The sequence below is a fragment of the Ochotona curzoniae genome, unplaced genomic scaffold (genome assembly GCF_017591425.1).
Source record: "Ochotona curzoniae isolate NIBS_2020 unplaced genomic scaffold, NIBS_Ocur_1.0 contig_2699, whole genome shotgun sequence".
Taxonomy (NCBI): domain Eukaryota; kingdom Metazoa; phylum Chordata; class Mammalia; order Lagomorpha; family Ochotonidae; genus Ochotona; species Ochotona curzoniae.
Window position 1 is genome coordinate 595,179 of NW_024465561.1, and position 18,060 is coordinate 613,238.

General features: G+C 61.7%; 3 protein-coding genes and 1 long non-coding RNA gene across 5 annotated transcripts in view; 1 reads left to right on the forward strand and 3 right to left on the reverse strand.

Moving 5' to 3' along the window:
* PPP1R37 (protein phosphatase 1 regulatory subunit 37) overlaps positions 1 to 6,202 on the reverse strand; it is a 31,374-nt gene extending 25,172 nt beyond the window's left edge. For both annotated transcript variants that reach the window (XM_040976158.1, XM_040976159.1), the window contains exon 1: positions 5,735 to 6,202. In XM_040976158.1, the coding sequence (XP_040832092.1) occupies positions 5,735 to 5,942 (208 nt within the window). In that variant the 5' untranslated portion in view covers positions 5,943 to 6,202. The remainder of the gene's footprint in view (positions 1 to 5,734) is intronic.
* An 890-nt stretch (positions 6,203 to 7,092) lies between these two features.
* GEMIN7 (gem nuclear organelle associated protein 7) lies at positions 7,093 to 12,738 on the reverse strand. Its single transcript, XM_040976160.1, has 3 exons — positions 12,076 to 12,738; positions 8,877 to 8,944; positions 7,093 to 7,778 (listed from the first exon to the last, which is right to left on the reverse strand). Exon 3 carries the CDS (start codon positions 7,768 to 7,770, stop codon positions 7,369 to 7,371), a length of 402 nt encoding a protein of 133 aa, XP_040832094.1. The 5' UTR covers positions 7,771 to 7,778; positions 8,877 to 8,944; positions 12,076 to 12,738; the 3' UTR covers positions 7,093 to 7,368.
* Positions 12,739 to 13,958: 1,220 nt separating this feature from the next.
* LOC121153568 lies at positions 13,959 to 15,489 on the reverse strand. The gene is made up of 3 exons (XR_005883426.1): positions 15,418 to 15,489; positions 14,764 to 15,039; positions 13,959 to 14,583 (listed from the first exon to the last, which is right to left on the reverse strand). It is a non-coding gene; the product is annotated as an uncharacterized LOC121153568 (long non-coding RNA).
* ZNF296 (zinc finger protein 296) lies at positions 14,785 to 18,001 on the forward strand. The gene is made up of 3 exons (XM_040976161.1): positions 14,785 to 15,187; positions 15,378 to 15,527; positions 16,951 to 18,001. Exons 1-3 carry the CDS (start codon positions 14,872 to 14,874, stop codon positions 17,895 to 17,897), a joined length of 1,413 nt encoding a protein of 470 aa, XP_040832095.1. The 5' UTR covers positions 14,785 to 14,871; the 3' UTR covers positions 17,898 to 18,001.
* Positions 18,002 to 18,060: the final 59 nt, after the last annotated feature.

An 18,060-nucleotide genomic window follows, 5' to 3' on the forward strand; every position in this document is an offset into this window, starting at 1 on the left:
CTTGGAGGAAGGGGAACGGAGTAAGCCTCTGAGTGCCTGCTGCATACATCCATCCACCACCAACTCAGCAACGGGGAGAGACTGCGGGGGGCCGCCAGCTGCACAGGCCCTGGCCTGGGAGCAAGAGCTACACACCAGGGGTCTAACTGCCCCAGCGGGGGCCTCCAAGCCCCATACTAGGATCAGGGAACGCCCTATGTTCCCCCTACACTGAGCTGAACACCAGCCCCAGCCATAGAGGGGCTCTCCCAAGCCCACCCCAGCACGGACCATGGCTGCCTCCCACCCCCACCTCTGAGGGTGCCACAGTGGCTCCTGGGAGCAGCCCCGAGCCTAGTGCTGGATTCGGGCTCTGCTCCTGGCTGCCGGGGCCGAGACCTGGTTCCCTGCTCCTCCTTGAGAAGCCAAAAACTTCCAAAGGGTATCCTCACCAGCTCTGGGATCAGCAGAGCCTGGCATGGGGGCAGAAGTGTGGAGGCAGAGAAATCACAGCTGGGCAGATGTTCCTGACCACCAGGGGCTGCAGCCAGCTTGCCTGTTCCCATGCCACCCTAGAAGGCGGGAGTGTCACACCACCTTCTGAGGGTGAAGCCAGGCTTGCCGCCACGATCAGTGTCACCACCAATGCAAGCTGCTCGGTTCCAGCGGCTCACAAGCATGGGTCAACGTGACCAACCCAAGCAAACGGGGACACCAAGTGGCTGGCCCAGCGCCCCCTGAGCTGGCCTCACACCATCAGCACAGACAGGGGAGGGAGTCCAAGAGGGAACCCTTGGGCCTAATGGGGTCTAGAATCTGGGACTTTCTGGGTTCTTCTAGCATCTCTCGATATTTGCATGAGGTGCCCTGTTGAAGGTGAGACTGCCTCTAGGCTTTCTGGTGTCTGTGGAGGTGAGGTCATTTCAAGTGGTCACATTTGGGGGGATCCCAAGAGCTGGGACAGCCCACAGCTTCCTCTGACACCCCACCCCAAGACACGGGGGACCTCGGGAGGCTAAGGCCCTGGGAGCGGAAGGGGGCGGGGCTCACAGGCCCAGGGAAAAAGTGGACAGAGGAAAGCTGCCGCCTCAGTGGCCTTACAGAAACAGGTGCTACCAGATCCTGAGTCGGGGGGCGGGGGAGGAATGGGGTGGTGTATGTATCAAAGAAATGTGCCGAGCAAACGACAGAAGCCAGCATCAGCCATCAGCCATCAGCCATCAGCCATCAGCTACAGCTTCACCCCCAGAGCTGTTACAACCCCCCACCCCGCCAAACCTTCTGAAGGTGCCTACTGACACGCCCCCAGCACCACCTCCTGCACCTCCTGCACGCCCGCTATGCCCCCATTCCTTGGCCGTGCCAGGCGTGCTCTCCAGGGCAGCAACCTCCAGTGCCCCCTCCCTCTGCCTTCACTTGGCCAGCCCCCGGGATTTATCGGAGACGCCCCCTCTGCCCTGTCCAGACACACCGTGAGCCCTCCCAATCAGAACCTGTGGCCACTTGGTCTGAGATCAGCCGACTGCAGCTCCCTCACTGCCCCCGGACCTTCGCCAGGCAGGAACTGGCCTAACACCCAGTTATGGGGTCACTACGGCCCAGGAGAAGGAACACGTGCCCGAGGCTTCAGCTGCAGGCACAGTGGTCCCACAGCCCCTGGGAGCTGCTCGACACCAGCAGCCCCTCCAGGGCTGGCCCTTCATGGTGCCCGCTTCTCACTCCCCCAAACCCGTAAGGCTAGCTGGCACCATCATGGGGCGTGCACTCACTGGCCCAATGAGGCAACCTGCCCCAGCCAGAAGGCCTGGCTTTGAATCCCAGGTTGGCCACTTAGCAGCCATGCGGCCTCAAGCCAGCTATTTTCCCTCCCTGTACCTCCACTTTCTCATGATGTATAAATTGAGGTGACCAGCACCCACCTGCCTGCAGGGCACCCAGAGCACAGGCATGTGGGAGGTGAGGCCCAGAGGGCAGGGAGCTCACCCAGCCTGTGTCCCCAGGCACGGCCACGCTCCACAGCCGCAGCACAGCTCATCCGCAAGGTCAGAGGCCTCAAAGGCAGACGCTGAGACTAGGCAACGGTCAACCAGCGGTGCTGAGAACTGGGCCCTGGCACGGGACAGCCAGGTCTGGAGGACTTAGGGGAAAATACGACTCCTGGTTTTGCTCCCAGCACCCAGCTGGGGCTCGGGGCGCCATGGACCTGAAACCTCTCAGAGTCAGAGCCTGTGAGGCTCGCGAGAGCCAGGCCAGCTCCCCGGACAGACACACACACCCCTGTCCGGCTCTATGACTGCCGCCCGCCTGCCAGCTGCACCTGCCCTTCCTGGGGGCCTGGATGGGTGCTAAAGTCCATCATTGTTGACCATGGAGGAGCGCAGACCAGTCCACCGCCCCACACGTTCTCCCATGAATGCCACTCTGGGGCATCAGAGGAAGCCCTGATGTCTCCTTGCATCACCCGAAGCTCCAAGCCCTCCTACCTGCCAGACTGGGGCCACAGAGGGGGCTCACACTCTGCCTGTGCAGTGGCAACCACAAGTTAAGAGCTGAACAAGCAGGGTATGCAGGGACCAGGAGTGTGGCTAGAGTGCAGGGCACGGCCTGGTGGAGAGCTGGCAGAGAGCAGGCACTTGCCCCCTTCCCCCCCACCCCGCACCAGGGACCTGACGCTCACGCGCAGCGACACAGAGGTGCGGAATACATGCCATGGGAGACGGAGGCACGAGAGGGGGCAGCTGCACCTTGCCTCTCCTGCTAGTGGCCCCAGCTAAGAGAGGTTGCCCAAAGTTAGGCAAGTTGTCCCTGTCACCCAGCTTGTGACCGACAGTCAGACCCGGAGCATGAAGTCACATGGCCACTCAGGGGCCAAGTCCAGCTGCCAACCCCAGCGGCAGCAGGTGAACTGGGTCTGGACGGACACTTGGACAGCTGTGTCCTGGCGGTTCCCCCGGCCCTCTCCCCTCCTCCCACACCCTCACTGTCACAGAGAAGAGCCAACCTCCTCCTGCTCTCCCGAGAGCTCTACCTGTCAGACCAGTTCCAAGGACAAAGTGTGAGCTCAGTGCCACCAGTGTCACCAAGAACAGTGTGCATTTCCAGCCCGGGGCATCCCTGGCTCGGAGCACTGGGTCACAGCTCTCACCATCCCCCAGCCCAGAAACCCAAGGGGCCCTCAGAGGGTGGCCTGTTGGGGCCCCTTTCCCTGTAGACACCCCACGACCTCCCGCAGTCTGGGAGCAGGGACTGGGCCGGTGGCAGGCTAGGAGGGCAGAGCAGGCCTCTCCACAGACTGGGCCGGCTGTCATGTGCCTGGGTCACAAGTTCCTCTCACACAGAGTTCAGTGCCCACCGTGCCTTCGGGGTCTAGCCCAGCTCTCGCTGGCTCACACAGCTTGGTCTGAAAGGGCACCCTGGGCAAGTGCAGCCTAGGCCCCGAGCAGAGCTGGCTGGGACCCTGGGGTCTGCCACGGCCCCTGCTTCCACACGGGGTTTCCACTCTGCCTCCTCCCCATGCTTCACTTCCCACACCTGGCTCCCCAAACCCTCAGGTGGGGGGTGGGGTGGAGAGCACGAGGCAGGGATCCTTGCTGGGTGGGAACACACAGGGCGTAGGGAGGGGCCATCACTCCACCCCTAGGGTACCCCTGCCAGGCCCCCTCCCCCTCACAGCTGAGGGCTCCAGACCCCACATTCGTCCTGCACCTCGCGATGGGGTCCCCATGGACCAGGCAACCTCCACACAGTGGAATCCCTTCTACTTTGGGCTCACGGGCTCCTGTCACCTACTGGCCTCTGCTGGACCCCTCCACTGCCCTCCCCCGGCTGAGAGGCCAGCTCCAACACACTTCCCACCCCTGTTCCAAGCCCACCAACCCCTCCTCCAGGCAGTGCCCTCCCAAGACTCAGGCCTCCTGGTGGCTAGGGCCTTTGGCAGCTGTGTCTGTCATGACCCCCCACTCTTCTACACGCTGGCCAGCCCTTCGCCTCGCGCAGCCCCAGGCTTCCCTGGGCATAGAGGCCAGCACATGCTTCTGGACGGTCCCAGGCCCTTTATTGTTTCTGCTCCCCCAAATCCCAGCGTTCAAAGAGACTGGCTTCAGGCCCAACTCCTGCAGCCTCTCCTCGGCCAGGGCCCGAGCTCATGGGCCAGTCCACCAGCACCTCTGCCTAGGCCTACGAAACCCCTCCACACCTTTGGCAGCACCACCCGTACCCCTCACCCAAGCGCAGGCCAGTCGGCGGCCCCCTCCTTCTGTGGCGCTCCCTCCCACCGCTCAGCCTCACTGCCTCTCCAAAGCGGCCCACGAAGAAGCAAAACACAAGCACAGATCTGCTCGGGGAACAGCTGCTGTTGATGCGTCAGGAACCCACAAGGACAAACTCGCCCGGCCCTCACAACCAGCCCCCCGGATGGCATCAACGCCCCTGTTTGCAGGGGGAACAAGCAGGAGGCTCCAAGGGGAAACTGCACCTCCTCCTCAGACCTTCTGACAGGCAGAGCAGACGCCTTCCGCCCAGCCCACGCACGGACCACCAACTCAGCCCCAGCAGCCACAGCCAGACCCTACCACACCCCAGGAGCACACTTCTCGGGATCAGCCCCTAAAAAGACAAACAGCGTCCTTACACCAAAGCCTTGCCTCGGTGGGGGCCCACCTGGCTCCTCCCCAACACGTTCCCTGACCCCTCTGGCCCAGCAGATGCCGTGGGGACTGGACCCTCACTTTGTAGATGGGACCGCAAGGCCCAGTGGGGTCAGGCAGGCAGCTTGCATTCACTAAGCGGCCCAGGGTTTGACCTGGAGTAGCCACTCCCAGACCATGGCCCTTCCCTGCCTCCCCAGGCTGTACCCCTGTCTTACCCCCAGCTCCCTGATCTGCCTCAGCCCCAGCGCCCCCAGAACTGGCCTCCAGCTCCTGGAGCCAGAACTCAAGCCCAAGTCCGACATTAGTCACCGTCTCTGTGACTCAGGGGCTTATGGAGGGGCTCCCTGCGTGTCCAGCACCCAGTGATCAACCTGTCCAACAACACCACACCGGGGCCTCCATGCCCACAGTGACCCAAGAGGTGCCTGTCCCTTTCGGGAGAGTGGAGCAGCAAACCAACTTCTGCAGAACCACTGCGGGTAGACCCCCCCCACCCCCCGTCTCTGCCGGTTCCACCCTGGCAGGACTCAGCTCCAACACACCCACTTCAGCTGCCCTTTCATTGCTGTTCCAACAGGGGCGGTCGCCAGGGGACCTGCCCCCTGCCCCACACCTGCACCTGCTGCCTTCCTCTCGTGTTGACCAGCAACTCCAACGCCTGCCTCCATTGCGTGCCCCGACTCCCGTGGCGGAGCCAGGCCTGGGGGTTCCAGGGACCGTCTTTCCGTGGTCTCGGACCACCTTGGCCTGAACCAGGGACTTGGCATCTCGCCCCTTACAGCCTCCTCCTTGCAGCCAAGGCACCCACCAGCCCAGGCCGCAGCTGCACCTCACTCTATCCCACTGAGCCTTCTCCTGAAGGGGGAATACAAGGAACTCCAAGGCAGCCGCCCTCCCAATTCCATACCAGCCCTACAGACCGACCCCCTGCCCGCGCCCTCAGCCCACAGTCCCTGCGCAGGGAGAAGTGGCGTGTGTGTCACGGGAAGAGGGGGGACACAGAGCTCCCCCATCTCTGGCTTCCGTGCAAACCGGCACCCTTGAGTACAATGTCGGGGATCCCCTCTCCCAGCACCCCCCTCTCTCCCCGCGCCCCCCACCACTACCGTGTCTCCAGGGGTCCTTGGGCTCCACCGCGCCGGACACGATATCCTCGTCGGACGGGAAGGTGACGCGCTTGGCCGCAGCCTTGAGGCGCCCGTCGGCGGGGGGCGATGCGGGACTGCCAGAGCCCCCAGGCTGGTGGGCAGCGGCCTCCCCGGCGTCGCCGTCCCCGCCCGGGCCTGGCGGCGCCTCCTGCGGCGGGAGCTCCATGGCCGCCGCCTCACGGGGGCCCCGGGGACATCGCGCCGTCCCGGGGCATGGGCTCCAGCGCCGCCTCAGGCGCCGCCTCCGTCCGCTCTCGTGGTCGTCGTCGTCGTCGTTGTCGTCGTTGTCGTCGGGAGGCCGCCTCCACCTCCCTCCCCAACCCCCAGGCGCGTCGGCGCGTTCGCACTCGCACTTTCGCTCACAGCCCGCCGCCGCGTCAGAAAAGTCCGGAAACGCGGACTCGAAGCGCGACTGCAAGAGGAAGATGGACTCGTGGACGACGTGAAAAGCCCGGGTAGAGACGGAGGACAAAGGGCCAGAAGGAGGCACGGGGGAAGGGAGACGTGGGAGCGGCGAATCTGCAGAGCCGGAACTGCAGCGCGGGCGGGGCGGGCAGTGGACGCCGTCTCCCGGAGCAGCGCGCAGGCGCGCAGCGGGGTCGTCGTCGTCCCTGGCCGGTCTCCCGATGGCCGACGTCCCCGGTGGCTCGTGCCCCAAGCCATGCACACACGCACCGTCACCTGGCTCGATCCTCGCTCAGCGCACCGGGCCGCCGTCCGCCAACGGGGGGGACAGGGACCTCGGGGGAGGGAGGGACGAGTCACGTCGTTGCCAAGGCAATTGGAGAAGGAGGCCCCGGGACTGGCCAGCGATGGGCTTGTGAATGGAAGGACTGGCTCCATTCATCTACCACCTGCCGCCCGGCTTCCGCGGCGCCACCTTCTGTGCAGACGCACTCAAGGAACAAGCTGCAAAGGGGGCCGAAGCTATTTGCCACCCCCACCCCCCGTGGGAGAGGCGGACGGTGGTGGTCCAGGCTCCTGGGCCAGTCCTGGCTGCTGTGGCATTTTGAGGGACCCAGTGGATGGGGGATCTGCCTGCCAACCTGCCTGTCAGATACACAGATATTTATTTAAAAAGGTCCGTGAAAGGAGGCTACGGGGACTCGGGTGGTAAGGCCACCTACTGGGGTGAAAGTGGAAAAAGCGGGGTGAGGCTTCACCCTACCCAGGAGTTCTCGGCCTGTTCTGGTGCTGGGGTGCCCTGCGCCCAGAGGTAGTGGCCACTGCCCTCCCAACCGCCGGCCCCACCTGCTACCCACCCACCCCCAAAATAAATCAAATTCTCATCTTCTGGATCACGCAGACCCTGTGGGCAATTCCACGCCTTTATTCAGCTCCCCTGGACAGGAACCCCATCACAACCACCCACGGAATCCCACTCCCTTGCCCAGGTGGGGAGGGCCGGGCCCCCGCAGTGCGCCCAGCCCGTGCCCGTCCAGGCGGCGGTGTCCAGCTGCCTGCCGCTGTCCAGTCCGGAGTTCTGTGACGGAGGTCGCTGCTTTCAGCGGGGTCTACAGGGTGTCACTGCCCCAACCCTGGATTCAGAATCCAGAATCTCCAGGCGCCCCACACCGCTCCACGCGAAGTCCTCAGCACTTGAAGGAGTAGGCGATGATGTCGCTGCAGCGCAGCAGCGCGTCCGCCTGCACCCCGATGGGCGTCTGCAGCTGCGACACGTAGAAGTTGGCCACGTCCAGGTCGCTGGCTCCGAAGTGGGCGGCCACGCGCACGCCCTCGTGCAGCGTGAAGCTCACCCGGCGACCCGCCATGGCCAGCAGGCTGCGGAGGTAGCGCTCCCGCAAGGCGGCTCGGGCCCGCTGTTCCTGGGATTCCAGAGACTCCTGGGCCAGGGAGGAGGAGGAGGAGGTGGTCCCGCCTGGCTTCAGGGGAGCCCCCCGGCCACCGGGGGCGAAGCCACGGCTGAAGCCGTCAGGCCCTCGGGGCAGGCGCAGGACGGGCACCGGCACTGGCAAGGGGGCTGAGCTGTGCATGCTCCTGGCTGTTGGGGGAAGAGCAGGGAAACCATTACTTGGGGAGGGAGAGGGAGGCTGCGGGGGGCTGAGGAGGGGGCTGCGGGGGCTGGGGAGGGGGCTGCCAGGCACCGTCTGGACTTCCCACAACCCGCTTCTTGTCATCCTCCCATTCTCCCCAGTGACTTTGGCTGGAAAACAAGTGTCACCCACAAGAGTGTGAGCGCCAGGCTTTTGTCTGCTCATTTTTTTTTCCAATTAATTTATTTGAAAGGCAGAGACAGAGAGCGCCTGAGATGGAGCAAGCGAGGGAGCACCATTTGCTGGGTCACTCCCCCAGAAGCCTGTGAGGGCTGGGACTGGAAAGTGGAATTCCTTCCCATGTGGGTGGCAGTGTCCAACACAGCATCTTTGTGTGCGTGTGTGTTTGACTCATCTAAAAGACAGACAGAGCTCTCACCTGCTGGTTCACTCCCCAGACGGCCACGGTTGGGCTGCTGCTCAAATGGGAACCCGCAGCCCTACAGTGCCGGCCCTAGCCCCTGATCACGGTGACGAATGCCTGCCCCCACGAGGGCTTTATCCCCCAGCTCTGGGCAACAGTTCTGGGACGAACGGCCCCAGCCTCCTCTCACACGCAGCCTGGGTGAGCCACCAGGAGACCTTGCCTTCTACCCAGTCTGAGCCACCTGCTTGCAGGGGAGCCACCGTGCCCGTGTGGAATGTCAACCTGGACATAATGACGAGCTGATATTCAACTCCCTGGATTAGACAGGGCTCAGGGGCAGTGCTGTGGCCTGGCATGCCAACATCCCATGTCAGAATCTTGGCTGCTTAGCTTCCAATCCAGTCCCCAGCTAATGCAGCTGGGAAAGCAGTGAAGGATGGTCCAACTGCTTAGGGCCCTGCCTCCATGTGGGAGACCTTGGAAGGAGTTCCTGGCTCCTAGCTTTGGTCTGTTGCAGCCATTGGAGAGTGAACCAGCAAGTGGAAGATCGCTCTCCTTCTGTCTCTAACTCTTTCGTCTTTCCAAAAAAAAAAAAGAAAGAAAGGAAAAATAGAAGCCCAGAGCCCACCAATTATACACGAAGGAATACATGAATGGAGGAGAAAAGAGGCCTCCTTACCATTGAATGCCAAGGAACTCGAGTGACCGGAATGCCAGAGCTAGCCCAGGCCCCAGGCAGGCAGGAATCTGTGGGTAGAAGTGTGATGGGGCTGGTTAAAGCCCTGACCCTCCCAAAGGGGGCGCTGGTGCCCACTCTCCAGGCAGACACCTGCTGGACAGTCCCTAATCCCATGACTGAGCACTGTCCAGGCATGTGTGTCCCGAGGGGAAAAGGGATGGCCATGGAAAGCACAGCCTGAGGGGCTTTCTGCAGGAACAAAGCTGAGCCGGCAAGGGCACAGACGCCACAGCCTGAGAGGAAGGCTGGAACAGGGGCACACCAAACGTCCAGCTTAGCCCCCCTCCACACAGGGCCGAGGCCCAAGTCCTCACACACCACAGACCTGCAATGCCGATGGAGCCCTCACAGTGCCAGGCCCAGGGCAGCTTTCTCCCTGGTGGTCCCTTCGTGGGCCGCTCCCCAGCCCTGCCTTTCCGAGGCCCAAGATGGCCACCTTGCTTTCCCGCTGCTCTCTCTCCAGCGCCTGGAACACCCCGTGGAACAGAGCATGCTGTTCCGGCTGTAAGGACCGGGCGAAGCCCCGAGGCTGGCCTGGCCATGGGACTTCAGTCAGAAAGACTGTTTCAGGCCTAGCCCGGTGGTGCAGTAAGCCAAGCCTCTGTGTGCACTGCTACCATTCCATAAGACCCCAGTTCCAGTCCTGGCTGCTCTCCTTCCAATTCCTGCTAACGCATCCAATTCCTGCTAACGACCCTGCACTTGCATGAGAGACCTGGGAGAAGCTCCTGGCTCCTGGCTTCAGACTGGCTCAGCTCTGGTCATTGTGGCTTTTGGAAAAGTGAACGAACATAAGGAAGATCTTTGTCTCTCCTCCTCTCTGTAAATCTGATTTTCCAATAAAAATACATCTTAAAATAAATCTTAAAAAAATAAATCTTAAAAAAAATAAAATCTAAAAATGAATCTTAAAAAAAAAAGTTTGTACACTTGGCAGAGGCTAAGACACCAACCGGGCAACAGGCACTGTGCCATAGTGGGTTAAACCCACACCATAACTCGCCTTAAGATACAGCCCAGGCTGGGAGAAGTCAGGACCAGGCTGGGTTACATGCCTATTGGCATGTGGGTCAGTTGGACTGAACCGGTCTGCAACATCCACTGACAGGTGTGAGAGTCAGGACCAGGTGCAGGCAGGCCAGATTGGGACGCAACATCCAACATTTCACATTAGGGCGGGGACTAGGGGCTGCCCAGGCTGCCCCTAGCACAACAAGGCCTCCCAGGAGTGAACCTGGTTGGGAGGCGGCAGTGGGTCACTGCTCCCACTGGTAAGAGCTGAGACTCAGGGCACATCATCAGGATGGGCAGGGCTGTGACAACTGTTGGCCTGCAGCGAGCTGGGTTTGGAGGAGGGCCAGGCTAACCCAGGCCACTGCATTCACTGGTGCATGCATGAACCAGGGTAAGTGCTGACTGGCCAGGCTTGGCAGACATGGTACAATACATGTGGACATTCATGTGGTGGATGAGCTGAGCTAAGCTGCAACACCCACAGATGTATACGGAAGTCCAACTGGGAGGTGGCAAGGACCAGACTATTCTGCTGTGCAAACTGACATGTGTAGGAACCAGGGCTGGGGGTAGGCCTGGTGGAGTTACTGGAGGTTGCCCCCAACTAGGGTGTAGTTCCCACTGGTATGTACAAAGGCCAGGACTGTGACAGGCTGGGTTGGGCTGGGCCATAGTACCTGCAGGTCTGTATAGCACATGAGCTGAGGAAGGACCTGACCAGGCAATTACATTCACCAGTATGTGTGTAGATTGATGTGGGTGACAGACTCAACCGAACTCTGTATTGTTGGCACAAGCAACTCAAGTCTGGGGTCATCCCAGATGAGGTTTCTTCATGAACTCCCCATCAGGACCACTGGACTCAAGGTTCCGACCACTGGGCCCGGCGCGGTGGCGCAAGTGGTTAAAGGTCCTCGCCTTGCACGCCCGGGATCCCATATGGGCGCCGGTTCTAATCCCGGCAGCCCCGCTTCCCTTCCAGCTCCCTGCCTGTGGCCTGGGAAAGCAGTCGAGGACGGCCCAAAGCTTTGGGACCCTGCACCCGCGTGGGAGACCCGGAAGAGGCTCCTGGCTTCGGATTGGCATGGTATCGGCCCGTTGCGCTCACTTGGGGAGTGAATCATCGGACGGAAGATCTTCCTCTGTGTCTCTCCTCTCTGTATATCCGCCTTTCCAATAAAAAAATAAAATCTTTAAAAAAAAAAAAGTCAGCCTTTACCACAAGGGCTAGCTAGCTTGGAGAGGAAAAATGAGCCAAGGGGACTGCAAGGTTTCATCCTCTGATAGAGGAGATGAGGCTTTCAGGGAATACAGCACATCTACATTTCAAAGTTTATCTGACCATATCATTCCAGGCTACTCAAGGGTCACCAGTCCCCAGGGCCTTCGTCCTCTGGCCTTGGCTACACCCTAGTACCCAGGGTCTTAGGGGGATGGAGGTGGGGAGAGCTGGGAAAAATCAAAAGGGAGGTCCCGCGCTGGCAGGGAGATCTGGCCAGGGGGAAGCAGACCCCACTGCCCGGTGCCCAAGCCCATCCTGGGAAGCATCTGGAGGTGCCTGCCCTGGAGCGATCTCATCAGGTCAGGCCTGAGAACGGTCACTAGGGTGTGTCAGGGGAAAGATCATATGTTCTCCACCCCCACACCCTTTCTCTTCTCAGCTTCCAAGTAGGCGGTGGTCTGCCTTGAAGATTTCAGGAGAAAGAAAGGAAAAAAACAAAAACACATCCACACCCTTACCTGGAAACCTCAAATCGCCCCGGAGTCCCAAGACCATCACCTGGGTCAACGGCTAGGGCAGGGCTGTGGAGGGAAGCCCTCGGCCCTGAGGCAATTCCCGACTTTTCTGAGAGTGTCCTCCAGGCCACCACCACCCCCCAGGGTGTCCTCTTTCCTCCGCCTCCCGGGGCTCCCCTCAGCTCGGAGGAAAGGCGGGAACCGCCGCCGTGGTTCGCGTCTGCTCCCTGCAGCGCAGCATCCGCCGGCCCCTTCCTGCCGCCTCCGGCCTATCGGGGCTCCGGACATCACGGCTGGGGACACCGCGGCCCCGGACACCCCGGCTGGGGACACCGCGGCTCGGGGCACCTGCTCCTCCGGACGCCCCAGTACCTCCCGCGCTACTCACCGCCGTCCGCAGCTGCCGGCGCCCCCACTTCCGGCGCCCCCATGGCAAAGGTCCGGGCGAGCGGCGAGCTGCGGAGCCTGAGTTCCGCCCGCGCCGCCGTCCCCACGTGGTCGCGGGCCGGCTTCCTGGGAGCCCGGTGTACCCAGGTCCTTGCTCCGCCTGCGGCTTTGCCCTCCCTCGCCAGCCAGCCCCCTGCAAGCTGGAGGCCTCTGAGGTGCCCGTATTCTACGCCGGAGGAAAAGCGTGGCGCAGCGAGGGGGCACCTGGTCCCGGCTCGGCGCTCTGGCTCCCCACGCACGAGCCGGTGAGGGAAACTCGCCGTGGCCACAGGGCAGGAGGAAAGCTGGGCGCTGGGATGCATGAGGGGTTGGCCATGGTGGGTCCTCTGGGCCCCTGACAAGAGGGTCACACCCCGCATGGGACTGGGCACCTGTGCTCGGGCAGTGTTCCCCAACAGCTCCCCAAGCGCCAGGCGCCCAGGGCCAGTGAGACACATAATAGGAATTCAATAAACTACTTGATCGTTTAACCCTGCCTGCCCCAGTGGACAGACTCCAAGACCCTGAAGGAAAAATGATGAGGATTCGTGGAGTTTCACAGAAGTGATATTAAGAAGAAGAAGAAAAAAAAAAAAAAACCGGCGGCGTGGCATAGTGGCTAAAGTCCTCTCCTTGAATGCGCCCAGAATCCCATATGGTCGCCGGTTCTAATCCCGGCAGCTCCACTTTCCATCCAGCTCCCTGCTTGTGGCCTGGGAAAACAGTCAAGGACAGTCCAATGCTTTGGGACCCTGCAACCGCATGGGAGACCTGGAAGAGGTTCCTGGTTCCCGGCTTTGGATCGGCGCAGTACCGGCCGTTGCACTCACTTGGGGAGTGAATCATCGGACGGAGGATCTTCCTCTCTGTCTCTGCTCCTCTCTGTATATCTGACTTTGCAATAAAAAAATAAATAAATCTTTTTTTTAAAAAAAAGCTTAGGGCCGGGAGGGATGGCTCAATGCCTAAACCTTCCCCTTGCAAGCACGTGCTGGCTTGCATATGGGTGCAGGTGCATATCCTGTCTGCTCCACTTCCCATCCAGTTCCCCGCCTGTGGCCCAGGAAAGCAGTAGAGGACATCCCAAGGCTTTGGGATCCTGCACCCATACTCAAGTGGAAGATCAGGGGGAAACTTCTGGCTCCTGGTTAGAGATCAGCTCAGCTCTGGCTGTTGTGACCATTGGGGGAATGAACCGGAGGATGGAAGCTCTTTGTCTCTCCTTGGGGAGCTGAGAGGAAGCAGGGGACTGACTCCTCAAAGTTGTAATTTCAGAACCCCTGAGGCAGGTGGCAGCCGTGGGGGGACACTTGGAGGTCAGTGAGTGTAATTTGCAAGGCTTTGGTCAGGGTGGGGCCACTTGAGATAGGAGGCCAGGGAGGCCCTGGGCTCTGGCCCCTGAGGAGGACAATTGAGCCAGGGCTGAATAACAATGTGAAGGACTCGGGGAATTTGGAATTCCGCTCTGAGCTGGGCTGAGGACTGCGGTGGGACACTGGCCCTGACCACAGGGGGGTTGCCTGGCAGACAGGAAGGGGACAGTCAACCAACTGGGAAATAAGAAAAGCACAGGGTGGGGGTCGATGGGGATCTGAGGACTGCTCAGAGGCAAGCTCAAGGAAGCCTGCACAGGTCAGTGTATTTCCTAATCAGGGATAGGAGATAAAGATCTCGCATCTTCTGGGTCACTCCCCAAATGGCCCAAAGGGCGGCGGCTGGGCCGGGCGGGAGCCAGGTGCTGGGCCCAAGAACTGGGCCCATCTTCGGCTGCCCTCCCAGGCCGATTAAGGGACGTGGAGCAGCCAGGTTCCCAATGCTTTACCTGATGGCGCTCCCTGCCCCACCCGGCCCCCCAATATCTTTGGGATTTTAAAGCAATTCCAGGTGCAGAAACAGAGGAGGGTGTCTGTGATTATGCATGGATTGCAAAGATTGTAAACATGATGGATTTTTTATTTTGCACCAAAACAAGCTTACTTTTAAATCCCATTTCCTATGAGATGTGTGGCTCACAACAACCCCCCTGCTCAATGCCCCCTCCCCACCAGGCCCCAGTGTCAGCTAAACCAAAGACCTGTCTGAGTTCTGGCCCCAGCTCTGCTTGTAATGCCAGCTTCCTGCTGCTGTCAGCCTTGGGAGGCAGCAGGTGAGAGGACTCAATTTCTCGCGGTGCAGAGGTCGGAATGGAGCTCCTGCCCTGGCCCCTGGCTTCAGCCTGGACCTGCAGGGGTCGGGGGGGTAGGGGCATTTGTGGACTGGAGCAGTGGATGGGAGGGCTGTGTCTCTCTCAGGAAAAGTGAATATCAATCAATGAATCAACCCAAGACACTTGGAGAGCGATGCTGGTGTTCCCCTTGATCCTGTCTCTGCAGCTTCTGTCCCCTCCAGGGGAAGGGACGCCGCGGGACCACGTTAAGCTCACTAGCCTCAGCCTTCCGATGGGATCAGGCACCGCCCCCTGCGCCGTGAACTGAGAGTGATTAGACGATTAGGTCGGTCGCTTGCCAGCAGCGCCGAGATTGCACAGGGCGGTCCGGGGGCCCAGCGGGGCCGCCCCGTCCCTCGCCCAGGTCCCGCCCTCGGAGGCGGAGCCTCGGGCCTGGCCAGCACGTGTAAGAGGAGTCCGCGGCGGGTCGCCGCAGTCACTCACCTGAGCGCCACGGTCAGGACGCTCGCTGCCTGCCCAGCGCCTCTGCCGCCTCCGCTCGCGCACGTCCTCCGCCCGCCAGGCACGCCTGCCCGTCCGGCCCCGTGCCTCATGTCCCGCCGCAAGGCGGGCAGCACGCCCCGCCGGGTGGACCCCGCGCCCGCCGCCAGCTCAGACGACGAGATGGAGACGTCGGAGCTGGAGATGTCGGAGCTGGTCATCGATGTGAAGACCGAACCCGAAACGCGGCCGCTCCAGCCCGAAGCGCTGGAGCGCTTCCTCCTGAAGGAAATGTCCACGCCGGAGCACTTGGGAGCCGAACCTCGCCACTCGCCCCGGGGCCCCGTGGACGCCACGGCGGCCCTGCAAGACCTCAGAGCCCAGGACCCTTGGGCAATGTGGTCGCCGCTGACCGTAAGCCTTCCGGGTGAGTACTCCACCGCCCCCCACCTCGGGGCGCCTCCCTCCCACTGCCCAAACGGGACCCCCTCCTCTCCATACTGTCCCTCCTGAGCTCCCCCCACCCTTCTGACCTTCGGGTTTCCCCTCCCTCGGAACCCCCAGCCCCCATCCTGGCCCCACCCTGCGCTCACCACCACCCGCTTCCTCCCTTGCAGACCGCCAGCCCTGGCCCCAGAAACACCCAGATCTATTGACCTGCGGCCGCTGCCTGCAGAAATTTCCGCTGGAAGCCATCACTACCTTCGTGGACCACAAGAAACTGGGTTGTTCGCCCCTTAGCAGCCCCGACCCCTACCTGAGTTCAGGTAAGAAAATGTTGGCTGTAGTCTTTCCCCCCCCACACACACACACCTCAAGTTCAAGGGCTGGGCTCCCCGTGAGGCGGGGGCTGAGCTGGACAGGCAGGGCAAGGAGCCTCACTTCCCCTTTCGGGCTCCCCACCGGGTTCAGCCTAGGCGTGGCCAGGGCCTGCCCGAAGTCCTAGAGCTGGGGAGTTGCAGTGGGGTGGGGGGCAGACGAGGGCTGGGCAGGCCCAGAGGGCCGCCCACAGGGTGTGGCCAACCCCAGAAAATTGGCCTGGGGATTTGCCACACATACACACCCCCAATCTGGTTTCACTTCTCCTTCCCCTTGGCCAGAAATAACTGGCCAGGTGGCTGGACCAGAGTGGCTGTAGGGGAGACCTCTAGGGACAGCAGTGGCCCTGGGGAAGAGGGGGAGGCCAGCTGAGAGGGGGACCGCCATCTCCTTCCCGCGTGGCTGCGACGACTGCTGGGGACAGGTGATGGGGAGTCGGGGCAAAGAGGATTCTGGCTCTGGCCTTGCGGAATCTCCCAGCCCTTGGGTGCTGGAAAGCCCCTGCTCAGAGCCAGGGTCCTGGGTGCAGGACACCTGGAGGGAATTAAGGCCCAGAACCCCAGGTGCCTGACCCTCAGCCCCAGGGGCTGATCAGCGCTGGCCAGGAGGTTAATGCATTGCTTCCAGCCCCCCATTTCTGGGACTTGATTCAATTAGGGAGGGGATTCAATCAGGGAGGGGCCAGGGCGTGGTGGGTGAAGGGAGGGGCTGATTGGCTGAACTTGGGAGCCTCAGCAGGGAAGGTGGCCTGGCGGGGGAGGGGCTGGGATGGACTTAAGCAACGCAGAATATTCCCCCAGGCCTGGCCTGGGACTACTGTGGACACTTGGGTGGCTTCTGTAGTGACGTTATTCCACCCAAACTCTGCCGCGCCCTATTTGCTGTCATAGCAACCCCCCTACCCCGAGGAGCCAGGGTGGGTGGCCATCCCACCTGAGGCTGCCTTAGGAGGTGGCCAACGGATGGCACCCATGGGCGGGCAGACATGTGCTGAGCAGCAGCCAAGCCTTTTGGCCCAGTTCGACCTTGGTCCTCTTCCAGGCGGGGCTACCAAGGTCACGCACCTTGCATGGGGGCCTGGCACCCAGTTAACAGGCCTGAGCAATCTTTTTAAACCCATGTTGAGGTGGGGGGGACCTCCACTCAGCCACCTCCCAGTCTCTAGATTGAAATCCCGGCCCACCCCTTCCCTTCTAGAAAATGTAAGGGGACTGAGGCTGGAGACAGAAAGGCCCTCCCATCTGCCTAGCCCTCATCTGACACTTTATTTAACTGAGTCACTCCCCCTGACACCAGCGTCTTTCCAGCTTCTCACCTGGCTTCCTGTCCAGTGCATGGTCTTGACCCCTGTCCTTTCCCTTCTCTCTGCAGAAACCAAGGACTTCAAGATCCTGAACTGCCTGCGCTGCGGCCGGCAGTTCACAGGTGCCTGGAAGCTGCTACGCCATGCCCAGTGGGACCACGGACTGTCCATCTACCAGACGGAGTCAGAGGCGCCTGAAGCCCCGCTGCTGGGCCTGGCTGAGGTGGCCGTGGCTGTGTCAGCTGTAGCAGGGCCATCAGCGGAGGTCAAGGGCTCCCGGGGGAGCCCCACCTGCTCCGTGTGCAAGAAGACCCTCAGCTCTTTCAGCAACCTCAAGGTGCACATGCGCTCACACACCGGTGAGCGGCCGTACGCCTGCGACCAGTGTCCCTACGCCTGCGCTCAGAGCAGCAAGCTCAACCGCCATAAGAAAACCCACCGGCAGCCGCTGTCCTCAAGCCCCTGCGAGGCCCAGGCCTCCGCTGCCCCACCGGAGCCAGCTGCCCACGCCGCTGCCCCAGCCACCAGCACCCTCCCGTGCAGCAGGGGTGAGGGGGCCGGGGCTGCTGCCACTGCAGGCATCCAGGAACCAGGGGCTCCAGGCAACGGGGCTCAGGCAGGCCCTGGGGGAGAAATCTGGGCACCTGTCCCCGAGGAAGAGAGAACTGAGCATGTCAAGAGTCCCAAGACATCCCCCGGCAAGATGTCCAAGTCGTTGGTGGGAAAGAGCCGTGGGCCTGGGGGCAGCTGCGAGTTCTGCGGAAAGCACTTCGCCAACAGTAGCAACCTGACCGTGCACCGGCGCTCGCACACCGGAGAGCGGCCGTACGCCTGCGACCAGTGTCCCTATGCCTGCGCCCAGAGCAGCAAGCTTAATCGCCACCGCCGCATGCACGGGCTAGGGCCTGGCAGCACCCGCTTTGAGTGCCCCTTCTGCTGTGTGCCCTTCGGCCTGCGTGCCACCCTGGACAAACACCTGCGGCAGAAGCACCCCGAGGCAGCCAGCAAGGCCTGAGCATGGAGTGTCCTCCGGCCAGCCCTGTACCCCTGCCCATGCTGTGTTGACTTTGTCTTTTTCCCTCCCCTTCCCGTGAATAAATGGTCCCGTCTCCCCTTGGACCTGGATCCTGGCTTTCTTGGGGTGTCTGAGGTGGGGTGGGAGCTCCCCCTCCTTGGTG

Coding starts and splice junctions, on each gene's coding strand:
- GEMIN7 (XM_040976160.1), bottom strand. CDS start 7,770: ATGCACAGCTCAGCCCCCTTGCCAGTGCCGGTGCCCGTCCTGCGCCTG.
- ZNF296 (XM_040976161.1), top strand. CDS start 14,872: ATGTCCCGCCGCAAGGCGGGCAGCACGCCCCGCCGGGTGGACCCCGCG. Junction 15,188..15,377: donor GCTGACCGTAAGCCTTCCGG/GTGAGTACTCCA, acceptor CCTCCCTTGCAG/ACCGCCAGCCCTGGCCCCAG. Junction 15,528..16,950: donor CGACCCCTACCTGAGTTCAG/GTAAGAAAATGT, acceptor TTCTCTCTGCAG/AAACCAAGGACTTCAAGATC.